The sequence below is a fragment of the Urocitellus parryii genome, chromosome 2 (assembly GCF_045843805.1).
Source record: "Urocitellus parryii isolate mUroPar1 chromosome 2, mUroPar1.hap1, whole genome shotgun sequence".
In the NCBI taxonomy this organism is placed as follows: domain Eukaryota; kingdom Metazoa; phylum Chordata; class Mammalia; order Rodentia; family Sciuridae; genus Urocitellus; species Urocitellus parryii.
The window spans coordinates 45882148-45895570 of record NC_135532.1 but is presented as its reverse complement, the minus strand read 5'-3'; the positions used below and the strand labels follow the sequence as shown (position 1 = coordinate 45895570).

At 33.4% G+C, this 13423-nt stretch overlaps 1 protein-coding gene across 1 annotated transcript in view; it reads left to right on the top strand.

Annotated features, from left to right (window-relative positions):
- LOC144253301 (diacylglycerol kinase eta-like) overlaps window positions 1-13423 on the top strand; it is a 162512-nt gene that overhangs the window by 110515 nt on the left and 38574 nt on the right. The window contains 3 exon segments of the mRNA XM_077795205.1: window positions 2627-2711; window positions 7155-7185; window positions 7188-7239. Coding sequence (XP_077651331.1) covers window positions 2627-2711; window positions 7155-7185; window positions 7188-7239 — 168 coding nt within the window.

Here is a 13423-nt window from a genome sequence, read left to right as displayed (position 1 = left end):
CTGTAACCAAATTAATTATAACCTTGTCTGTCATAAGGTAATACTGTAATGCATGATTCTTTTGCTGACAGACTATTTGAAAAGAGAGCTGCACAGTAGAATATTCGTCTATATTTATCCAAAATTGTATGAGAAATACTCCTATAGTTTGACTGCATAGTCTAGGGTGAAGCTGGATTCAGTTTCCAATTCTTAAAAAAGCCTAGAGGTTTTCTTAAAAAAATAATAATAATAGGAATACATGTGAGGAGATGGAAAAGTTAATTGGCTTGATGTATAAATCAAAATATCAAATTGTACACCTTAAAAAAATATATATATATATAGTTTTTATTTGTTGGTTATACCTGGGGGGATTGGAAATAAATAAATAAATAAAATCACCATTATTTATAAAAGAGCTTGGAGATGATTTACTGAACTGTGCTTTCCAAACAACATGAAATATTTTAAATACTTTCTTCGTTAAAGATTTGAAGAGCACTGCTTCCTGCTGCATCCTAGGAAGTGTTGTTGGGTTTTTCCTCTACCCTGAATATGTGCTTTTCCATGGTATTCTAGAAATTCACTTTTTAATTAGCTGAGAAATAGCATCTCCATAGTGAAACTCTTGCTTCATACCAACAAGCCTGGGGAAAACACAAGGAAAAAATTAAAATCAAAAGAGACTCAAAAACCTAGGAAATAAGAAAAATGGAATCCAATGTTATTGTTAGAAGCAAAAGAATATTTTGTTCCTTTTTTCCCCTAATTTACTATTTGCAAAGATGTAAAGAAAAAAATCACCGTTTAATATTCCAAATCATATGTATCTATTCACTCCAATTATAAATTTATAGGATGGATTAGGGAAGCATAATGATGACTATTTTATTAAAATGTAAAATTGAGGCTTCTGCAGACAATGGGAATAAAAATAACTAGTATTTTCTGTCTGCCTGGCACTGCCAGTCATTTTACTCCTCAATCATCACTGCTCCTAAAGAGAACCAATATTGTCATCTCCATTTTCCTGGTAAAACGAAGGTTTTTACATGATCAAAATTGCCCTAGCTAGAAAGTACTAGAACTTGCAGTTTAGAGTTCTATCAGTAGTTCCTAGGGTCTGTCTTCAACATTGCACTCTCTTGTCCTTAAACATATAGTCAGCAGAGAAGTTCTAGCTTTCCGGCCTCTGACTCTGCTAGCTGTTACTTCTGCCTGACTCTTTCCTCTCTTGCCACCACTTCCTCCTGCTTCTTCAGCTCCAACCATTTCTTATATAGGAGGGAGGTATGGCATGGAAGGTGTAGACATTGGATGAGTTTCTTTCCCTTTTTTTTAATTGCTCTTTTGACCAGAGAAGTATTTCCAGCTATATAGAACTTGACTTTTATGTTTCCAATCATGGTTTTCTCTGTTAGATACTTGCAAATTTAATTGTTTTGTTTACTTATACTATCCCTGTTTTCTGAGATAGAATACACATTAGGAAAGCATTCTTCACTTTTGTGTTTTTAGACCCTGTTACTTTGAGATGTTCAATATACATCTGTTGCACAAATGGATGGGTGGATGGTTATATGAATGAATGAATGGCTTTCAGCATTCAAATATATATTTCTTCATAATATTTTCATGTTAAGAGTAGAATAGTAGCTTCAAACAACTACTCAATTTATATATCCTAACACATAATATATGTTTATTGGGGGAATTCCTGGGAATTTGGGTTTTTATGCAAAGATTTATTCTCATTAGTCTGAATGATACACCAAGCTCAGTTTAAATACTGACCTTTGGATTTGCCTCTAGGTTGTATCATTGGATTCCATTTTTCTTAAAAGTCATATATTTTACTACTATTTTTATAATGCTTTGTTTCTGTGTAAAATCTTCATCTTACATTTTGTAGTCTACAGTAATGCCATGACCCAATATTTATTTTCAGTTTGGGAAATTATTATTTTAGTTAGAAGGCTTGAATTATCCTAAGTTGATTGCTTTTCTCAAATACCAATGATTCAATGTTTGCTTTGAAATTAATATTAATAGTTAATTGAAATAAATTTGTTTGAATTAAGTATCATTTCTATTAACATTTCTCCCTCAATCCTATGCTTAAATTTATTCTTTCTTGAATTAAGATTTCACCTATTTTGTTTCACATATGTACGTGTAAGTTGCTTTGGCAAGAATGGTTGGTACATGGGAATACTGTGTTTTTCATAGGCAGTATACATTTATTTAATCTAGGACACTGTTTTGGAATTCTTGGTTGTGACGCATCAATAACTTGTAATCTACTTAATAATTTACAGTAATCATAATTTTAAAAGAATTGAATAAAAAAGTCACAATGCATTACACCTAATGAAGAATGAGAAGTCTTGTTACATTTGAACATTTCTTACTATGGGCATGCTCTTAAAACATTTAGAAGTCGTCACTTTGTGGAGAAATGGTAAAATGTTGAAATCATAAATATGAATCCAATATTTTATGAGATTACCAAAATTGTATCTCTTTCTCATTTTTTGATTAAGATACAATAAAGCCATAGTTCACAAATACAGATAGATGATGAAATAAGAACAGTTTGTTAAATTTTAAAGGCGTTTTAGACCAAAGGATTTTCTCCCTTCAGGTGGAGTATAATGACATATGAACTCAAATTGCCACCAAAGGCTTCTCTACTTCCGGGACCTCCAGAAGCACCTGAAGAATTTTATGTAAGACTTTACCTTTTACCTATTTATCATCTAAAATGGGGGTTGACATCTTGGGGAAAAAAGAGAAAACCTACTCTCATGGTAGCTGTAGCATGCTTACTTCATCTTATGTTAATTTGGGGGACTATCGCCTCCTTGACTACTTCTAGTTCTCTCCCCAGATTAAAGAATCCTAAAGATCCAGTTTAGACTCCTTCCATGACTACCCCCACAGGGAGTGTGGCCTTACCCGAGTCACTTGCCCCTGTGGGCCTTCTTAACATTATCTGTGACATGAGGCTGCAGCGTTGTGAGGATTCAGTGAAGTGCACCAGGAATATAAGGTCCTTTCTCAGCTCTCAGTAGTTCTCCCTGGTTATTCTACCTCCTGCTTCCTTTTTACCAGCAAAGCTCAAGGGGCCAGCTTCCACCTTGCTTCCACTCATCTTCTGCCTTGTTCATGAGCACCCGTTTGATTATCGGGTATTAGCCCAGCTCCCTTAAACAATCTCCAAACAGACCAGTACTTGTAGCCAGAATATTGTATAATGATCCTAAGCTTTGCCTTTTCTTTGAAGGGAGCAAAAGACAGGGTTAAACCTGTTGATCTAGAGAAAACCAAGGAATTAAGATAGGTCACTTCATTCCAGAAAGACCGCAACTGCTCTGAAGTTTTTAGACAACATTTTAAAAGATTCAGCATTCTGATTAAATCTCCAAGCAGTAGAGATTTAAAACAGAACCTGACTTTCAGAGGATTATTCTCTGACTCATTAAGACCATTTGATCTATGAGAGCTTACTTTTCCCTCTAGGAAAATTTATCTGTTTATTTTACAAATGGAACCATTGTTTTGTCATTAAGAAAATTATGATATTGTCAAAATTAGGGCAAGGGATGATAACTAGAAAATATGGCTATTCCTTAGAGAAGCTAATTGTATTTTTAAAATATTTTCTGATATAAAAGTAGAAAACATTATATCTAAAAATTTTTTAAATAGAAAATTATATGAAAAAGAATCTAAAAGTCACTCATAGTTCTACCACATTTCCAGGAACATTTTTAGTTATATTATTCCATCTGTTATAACCATCAAACACATTTTTTATGGAAACCATTCTTTTCTCAATAGTATTTTTGTAAATGTTATTAATTTTCTTTCCAAAAAAAGGAAAAGGGAAATTCTTTTGTTCTACCTACTTCAGAAATGTCTGTTTCCTAGTATATAAAATAAAGATAGATAATTGCCTTCTATCATTTTTAGGTAATCATATCTTAAATATGAGGTGTTAAGTACATAAAGGAAATCTCTTACTTTTTTTTTTTTTTTTTGGTGCAGGTGGGCTTGAATGAAACTTCATCTTTTTAAAATTTTTTTGCAGTACTAGGGTTTGAACCAAGGATACTCTATCCCTGAGCTACATCCTCAGCCCTTGTGGTTTTTTTTTTTTTTTTTTTTTTAAGCCCTTGTGATTTTTTTATTTTGAGATAGGACCTCATTAAATTGCCCAGACTGACCTCTAGCTTGCGATCTTCCTGCTTTGGCCTCCCAAGTCACTCTATAGCCCTGTGCCACCAAGCTCAGCTAATTTTTTTTTTAAACTGATTTTCTTAACAAACAAATAGCATCCTTTAATATTACAGATTAAGTGGACATTCTGTCTGGCTCGGACCAAGGCCTGAACACCCTCCAGCTAACATCAAGAAAACACTTTATCATCTGTGATTTTATTTTTTACCTTGAAAATTATAATAGAAGTAAGCTAACTACTTTGTTTTTGAATTCCTGAGCAATTCATTGACTATGGGTATTAGGCTGGTTACTCAGCTTACCTTTTTCTCAAGTTCCTTGACTGTAAAACAGAATAGTTAAAGAGCTAAAAGTATACAAAGTACTTAACATTAATGCCTGCTACACACACACACACACACACACACACACACACACACACACACTGTTAACTGTTAATGCTAAGTGATTAATGAGTGACACATATAATTTTATTCTTGGACATGAAGCTTATTTTACTCTGAAAGGGTTGGCATTGTTTTCTTTAAATATCACTAATGGATAACAACTTGAATTTTTTTAAGATGTAAATTGCAAATGTCATTTGTCAAATGATAATAAATTAATCAACTGATATTAATTCATTAGTCAATGGCATTAATGGTCATTTAAAATATTTTCAACCCATTAGGGAAGAGAAAACTAATCTCTAAAAAGCACTTCCTTATTGTAGTTTTAAAAGAGGTACTTCTGTTTTTCTGATCTCTAAAAATTCAGTTTCTGGCATTTAAATCAGGAGATTGGTAAAGTGGATTTGTGGGTCGGTCAATACAATATGGGTGTAAATTTAAAGTTCCTGCCCTTCCTCCTTTTCATTGATGTAAAATAACTTTTCTCTATTTGGTCTGCTTTTGAAGTAGGTTAAGATAGAAATTTAAAAGAGTAACCGGTACACTTGACTGTAAATTAGAATTGACATTGCTTTGGGAAGAGGCTAGTCAGGAAGTTTTTTTTGAGGGGGGCGGGCATTAACTTAATCTTCAGTTAAGTCTGAATAAACTGATGCTGGTTGGGGAAAAGCAATGAAAAGATCTGAGTATGGCAGCATCAGGCCTGCTTGAATAGAACCTGTCGTTTATACTGAAAAAATTTGAGCTATGGAATATATTAAAGCAAACATTTAAAGGGAGGCTGTGAATGTGAGATTGTTTAAATACTATGCATATTTTATGTATCAGGAAGATGATCTCTTTCAACATGATGTCAAAGTTTGAGTCAAATAGAAAAGGGATATAGGGCACTTGGCATTTTGATTTTTCTGTGTGTATGTTGTTATTTGAGAGAAAGCTTTGTTTACATGATTGATCACTTACATGACTATACGACTGCATGATCGCATTTTAAAAAAACTTTTTGTTGAATCATAACATGCATGTAGAAAAGTATGCATATCATAGATAAAGAGCTTGGTACATTTTTACAAACTAAACCAATTTATATAATCAGCACCCAGATCACAGGACAACATTCAAGTACCCCACAAATTCCCCTCACAGCTCTTTCAGTCGCCATCCCACACCTCCCCCCTGTAACCACTCTCCCAGCTTCTAATAACATAGCTTCATTTCGTCTTTTTTGTATTTTATAAAATAGAATCATGTTGCATATTCCCTTTTGTATCTGGATCCTTTCACTCAACATTATGTTTGTCAGATTCAGCCACATTGTGGGGTAATTGAGCATCATCCCCTCTCATTGTTCCACAGTGTCCCATTCCACAGATATGCTACATTTTGTTATCCACTCTACTGTTGAGTGAATGCTGCATGAACATTCTAGTACATGTCTTTTGCTAAACACACACCTGGTTTTTTTTGTTTTTTTTTTTTTTTGTAGAAGTTGAATCTCTGAGTCCTGTGGTATCATGCATACATTCAGCCATTCAGCTTTTTTTTATTTTTTATTTTTTGGAGTTCCAGGGATTGCACTCAGGAGTGCTCGACCACTGAGCCACATCCCCAGCCCTATTTTGTATTTTATTTAGAGTCAGGGTCTCACTGAGTTGCTTAGTGCCTTGATTTTGCTGAGGCTGGCTTTGAACTCGTGATCCTCCTGCCTCAGCCTCCTGAGCCACTGGGTTTGTAGGCATGCACCACCATGCCCAGTGTACATTCAGCTTTCATGGATATTACCAAATAGTTTTATGGAGTGTTGGTGTCAATGTGCACTCTCCTCAGAAGCTTATGAGAGTTCTGTAGCTCCACTGTCCTGCCAACATCTGGCAGTTTTCACTTGTTGCTGTCTTCATCTCCTTGCTGTCTTCATCTCCTTTCCAGTAGACATGTGGTGGTAGTGTGTTGTGTTCTTAGTCTACACTTGGTGAATGGCTGATGAGGTTGAACACCTTTCTATCTGTTTATGGATCATCAGTAACTCTCCTATTTAAATTACTTTTGCCCATTTGAATTAGGTTATCTGGCTTTTAAGAATTCTCATATTCAAAAAATATTTTTTTTTAATTTAAGGGCTTTTTGTGGGTTTTCTCCTACCTGCTCCCCAGTAATGGGGATTGAACCCCAGGGGTATTTTACCCCTGAGTTACATCCCCAACCCTTTTAATTTTTTATTTCAAAACAGGGTCTCACTAAGTTTTTGAGACTGCCTTGAACTTGTGATCCTCCTGCCTCAGCCTCCTAAGTCACTGGGAATATAGGCATGCCACCCCTGCTTTCTAGCCTTTTATGGACTCTTCTAAAAATATACATTAAAGAATTCCAGAAAATGAAAGCCTGTCACAGAAAGGAAATTTTTATCTATTTTTCATGACTCCTTTTTCATTGTAGCAATTGCTGTTTCGCTTGTGTCATGAACAGCTCTTTTAGAAGCAGTAATGACAGAGTTGTATATATGCCAACAACAATAATATAGCATAGGGTATTTTCTTGTTTCAGATGACGATTTATGAAGACTCCATTGCAGCTCATCTACAAAAATCCTCAATTCCGATGAACAAACGGTGATTGTATCGTCTGCCAAGTGAGTTGTGGAGTTTGAGTCATGAAATAGTTACATGGTAAAAATTAAAGGAAAGCTGCTTCTTCCTGCTTACATTGTTTTTGAAATTTTTTATTTTCAAAAAATATCTATGAAATTCACAAAATTAGTTGTACTGAATTTGATTTGATTTTTTTAAAAAAATCACTATAGCATTTTATTTGGAGTGGAATACATTTATATATATATATATATATATTGCTGCTTAATTTGATACATTTTTGTCAAAAACTTATAATAAGTATTTAGAGGTTAATCAATCTGATGTCTGTTTAAAAGTAGATTATGATTAATTATAACATGGAAAGCACATTTTGTTATAACTTCTTACTTCTAAAAACACTACTACTGCTTAGGAACTGTTTACCTCAGTAAAAGGAACACAACGATGAGATTTTTCAAAATGACATTTCTCAGCATGTTTAAATTGCATAATTATGTTTTAATTCAAAGTTATCAGATTTTAGTTAAGTTGATTGCATACATGGAGCCAAAGCTACTTGATGTTATTATCCCAAATGGTGCCTGGCTGGAATTTAAAATTTAGTTTGGAAGCATCCTATACTGATGTCATGAGAACTGGAAGGATGACCAGAGGAAGGGGATGAAACCACCCCAAATTTTCAACTGATAAGTGAAAGAATGCTGAAAGAGTCTAGTTTAGCAGCAGATATTACTATTACGCAGAAAGAGAGGAGACAAAGAATGGGTAGAAGGAGAGAAAGGGAGTGGGAAAGAGGTAAAGGAAAAATACACTAATTTTAGTATCTCACATGATTCATTTGCAGTGAAGAAGAGAAATCTATAGGGGAAACTTACTTGTGACTGAAGTACAAATGTAGTCAGAATTGCTTTTGATGTCATCTCATGCAGGAATAGGAAACAGCCCTGCACAACAGAAAAAGAATTCAGTGGGTTAAGGGAGTGGAAGCAAGTGGTTGTTGTAGGCAGAAAAGGACTGCAGACTGGTGGACAGTACTACTGGTTGATTTATGTGTATTTGTTATTTAATGAATTGCATTGCTTTATGGTGAAATATGTAAATTTCCCGTTTGTCCCAGGCCTCAGCACTCCTTAATGCCTTTCTCTTTCTGGCCACAATTCATACATCTGTTACTAGCTGGATCCCTATAGGTATTTGACTTTGCCACCTTTGTCTCATAAATAAATGCTTATTTATAGGACATTTAAGAGAACATTGCTAGAAAAGATGGCAAGTTGGAAAGGAAGGTTTGAAAAGGTATAACAAATTGTAAAAAAAAAAAAAAAAGATTCCTTATTTAATCCACTGTAGTTAAATATTTTATCTGACTACCTTTTAGCAAAGCCTTTGTATTGACCTTTGCATTTTGATATGTTTGATCACTGTCTCCTATACATTTTATGTATTTTTAATTAAATGGAGTTCAGGTCGTGAAATTTGGACAGATACAAACAAGATCATTATGGCAGCCACTGCTTTCTCGTTCTTTTTTTTTTTTTTTTTTTTTTTTTAATACCAGGAATTGAACCCAGAGGCGCTTAACCACTGAACCACATTCCCAGCCCATTTTATTTTTTATTTTGAGATAGGGTCTCACTCCGTGGTGTAGGGCCTTGCTAAGTTGCTGAGGTTGGCTTTGAATTTGTGATCCCTCTGCCTCAACCTCAGCAGCTGGGATTATAGGCATGTGCCACCATACCTGGCTCTTTCTTATCATTCTTAATCTTAATACCTGTGAAGTACAACATTCTTATCAGTGAAAACCTTTTTTCAAATAAAATCTTACATAGCATTCCAGTATTAAAAAATTAAAATTGTTTTGTTAATGTTAATTGGATGTGCTTAAATTATTAAAGACATTTTTGAAAGTGTAAGCAATAAGGTGATAGATGAGTTATAATCTCATATTTGATGCAGTTTTCAATTATTTCTGTACCTAATTTGATCATACAGTTATAAGGACATTGTCTTTGATAAAATAAAGATGGCAGAAAATTCTTTAGTCCAAGAGTTGCACAAAAATTAGTCGATTCTAAAGTAAATGTTAACATATTATTTGTCTTGTCATGTTTCTAATAATCGTTTGGCCTTAAAAATATTATGTGCTATATTTCTAAATGAAATTTGAAACACTCATTTATGGAATTCTGAAAGCATTTAGAGAACAGTTTGAAAATCGTGGGTCAAGTAAATTTGTGTCCTAGTTGACACTTATTCACTAGCCTTGGAATCCGTGTCTGGTTTTTACCAGCGTAAGAAGGGAAAGGAATGCATATTATTTTCCCTTCATGGAACTCTTAGGAGAATTAAGTTGAGTAATAAATATAGAGCATATAAACTACAGAGTGCTAAAAATATACTAAATTATAGTATCATAGTATACTAAATTATGGTATTATCACCTCATTTCCCTAATTACATTTCAAATGTTTTCTGACCTTGGTCTGGCTCTTTGTTTACGTCATGCTCCTAGCCTGAGTTTTGGGTTTCTCTCCAAACAGCTCTCTTGCCTTTAAACAATTCCATTTTCACCCTGGTCTCCTTGTTACTATTCTGTGCTCAGCGTCCTGCTACTGTCCTGATGTCATAACCCCAGATTAAAATTGGGTGGATTTGCTCTAAAGAGTTCAAGAGAGAAAAGAGGACAACATGTAATACATTATGCCAATTAATACAATGTATTTTTTATTTTATTTTTTAATGGACATTTTCAAACACTACATAAAAGTGTAATTTCCCACTAAGCCTATCACTCAGCTTCACTGTTTATCAGCATTTTGCCATGTACTCCCTAGTTTTGCTGTAGTATCTTTAAGCAAATATGAGAAATCATTTTATTCTATTTTTATTACATGTACATATATATAATCTTTTTTTAAAAATGCAATAAATTTAATAATTCTCTAGTACCATCAATATTACTCCATCCATCTTCCATGTCCTCCAGTTACAGTTCATATGCTCTATATTTATTACTCAGTTGTAGATGGACATAATGCCTCTATTTGTTTATTTTTATGTGGTGTTAATAATCAAACCCAGTGCCTCACATGTGCTAGGCAAGTGCTTTGCCACTGAGCTATAGCCCTAGCCCCTCAAAATGTTTTAAATAGTTAGTTTCTTCAAATTAAAATCCAAACAAAGTTCACAGATTTCATTTGGTTTATATGTTTCTTTAAGGCTTCAAAAACCCATAATTGGGGCTGGAGATATAGCTGAGTGGTAGAGTGCTTGCTTAGCAGGGATGAGGCCCTGGGTTTAATCCCCAGCTATAAAAAATAAAATAGAATAAATCTGCAGTAGTTCCTTCTGCTTATAGAAAACAAAAACAAAAAAATTCCTATTGACTCTTCATATATAAAGAGTACACAAACCACAAAGATACAACTCAATGATTACAAAGAAATTCCTCACATACCTGCACCTATGTAACCACCACCTAGACAAAAATAAAGAATTTTCTTCTTATGTTAATGTCATGTATGTGTGAATAAATGAAAAAGTGAATAAATGTTAAGGAAAATAACTTCCTTATGTGATTATAGTTATTTCATAAAATAGCTATTTTTACTATTTAAAATATTTAAATGTTAATGGAGAAGCTACATTTCAATAATATAGCTAAGGTGTAGGTTAACTAAAATAGGTGAACCTCAAACGTTATTTCTTTGATTTTGCCTGGGATTTTATCAATTCAGTAGAGTATAAGGAGTTATCTTAGAACCAGAAGCTCTAATTAACAATTTTTACCATTTATTAATTAAAAATAGAAAAGTTATTAAATAACAATCTTTACCTGAAACATAAATGTGTTTTGTTTTATTCTCAGTAGTTTTTAAACTTTACTAACGTTAACAGTAGGTAGGCATTACTTAGGGTTTTTTGTTGACTAACTCTACTAACCCTAATTATTAAAATGAATGGCATTTGGTCTATATATGAAATTTTCAGAAAATGAGGTAACTGACAGGAAAAAAACAATAGAATTGGAGCTAATGTCATATAATGGTAGAATTTAGATTTGGAACCTACTTTAAGGATAATTGAGGTAAACCTCCATGCATGAATAGATGGGGTGCAGAGTTATTAAACATCTTTCTTCAAGCACATAGATTGCAAGGAGTCTTTAGATATTATTCATTAATGTTTCTAAATATCCTTTAATATCTGATTGTAGCATTTTATATTAGATGACAAATTTTTTAGGTCTCTTTCTATGATCTGTGATTCTATATGGGCATCATGGGTGTATTTATTTTAATATAGTATTTGAATATTTTATTGTCCATTGCCCCTATTTTAAAAAGTAAATTGAAAACTGATAAATGAAGACACAGATACTCATTAGGACAATACATCTTGTAAAACAGAATTGAGGTAATGGTGGAAAGCATTAAGCATCATCATTGTAGACTGTTGTTAGCCTCAAGTGACTATTTGGAGCATAGTTAACTGTGAAGGATGACAAAAAAAAATTAAAGAAACAAAATGTTGGAAATATCTAAAGTTCTAACAGTAAAGATAAAAGCAGGGATTAAAATTTTGTTGTTCTTTGAGAAAATCAATGTTCCATTTTCATCGATTTAATTTTTGCACTTTTTCTAGAGAACTTTGTGTATTAAAATAGAAAACTGTGGGTACAGTTAAAGAGTGTCTTTTGCATTACTATAGTAAACACATCTTAAAATTCTTTTTCCTCAATTTGCAAATATCTACTTGATAGGACCTTGAAGTCACACTATTTTTAATTGTACATTTTATTTTAAAAACTCTATGATCCAAAATGTAAATATTCTATTTCTTCTGGAATATGGAACTTATGGACCATAAGACCGAGTTTTTCTTCTGATTCTTCCCACAATTTATGTGACAAGCAGCCTCTGACCTTCACTCATATTCCCCTTCCTTACCTCTCTTGGCACAGGTTCACAGGCTTATACTGTGATGATTACAGGATCATCTTTTGCTTACTGTCTGCCTTGGGAATGTGGTGCAGTTGAGGAAGGAGAACTCTGCTGCCCCTTTCACTCCTAGATTAGTGGACTGATGGCTCTTATCCCTAGGGGTTAGTAAATAACAACAAAAGTAGCCATGATAATGTTCTGGTATATGCAGTTTCCTAAATCCATAAGAAATTATATATGAAGACAGTGTTAGAATAATGGCAAAACAAACCTCCATTTTGGAGTTATACAAAAGAGATGAGAATGCCAATATCTCCTCTCCCAAGAAGGGACACAACTTAGAGACATTGCCAGTAAAGCCCCCCAAAGAAAATCATGATAGTCTGACTTAATATTTTAAGAAATGTCATAAAAGTATAAAACATCAAGAAGAAAAATTTGATGTGAAGAACATGAAACCATCTCTGGTAAATGTTAAGCTAGATTCTTTGTAGAATTTGAGCTCAAAAAGTCAAACAAGGGAGCTGGGGTATAGCTCAGTAATAGAGTGCTTGTCTAATATGCACAAGGCCCTGGAATTGATCCCCAGCACTGGGAGGAAAAAGCCAACTGAACAGATTAAAGGGGTTAGGAGATAATTATTTTCTAGCTAAGTCAATATAGGAATGGTTGCCCCAAAACAACAAATGAAAGAAAAATTATTAGGCATACTGCATTTATTTCCTGGATGACAAATGTGAAGATTTGGTGTGTTCATGTGGGTGTATATATGTGTGTCCTATATCCATTGAATGGGTCAATTTCATAATATCTATAATGCCACTCACCTAACAGAGAAATTGTAAATTTAGTAGAAAAAGTAACTTCTGGGTTTTTTTTTCTTCATTTTCTCCAAATTCCTCAATGTATAGCAATGATAGAAAGCAGACCATGCTTTAAAATAATGTTTCAACAGCATAAATTCTTATTAAACAAAACAAAACAAAGCAAAAAACCCTAATCATGTACCATTCTGTTGGTGGTTGTTTTTTTTTTTTTTTTTTTTTTTTTTTTTTTTTGGTGACTGAATGGATTTTTATTTTTTTTTTTTTTTTTTTTTTTTTTTAATTGGTCGTTCATAACATTACATAGTTCTTAATACATCATATTACACGGTTTGATTCAAGTGGATTATGAACTCCCGCTTTTACCCCGTATACAAATTGCTGTATCACATCAGTTACCCTTCCATTGATTGACATATTGCCTTTCTAGTGTCTGATGTATTCTGCTGTCTGTC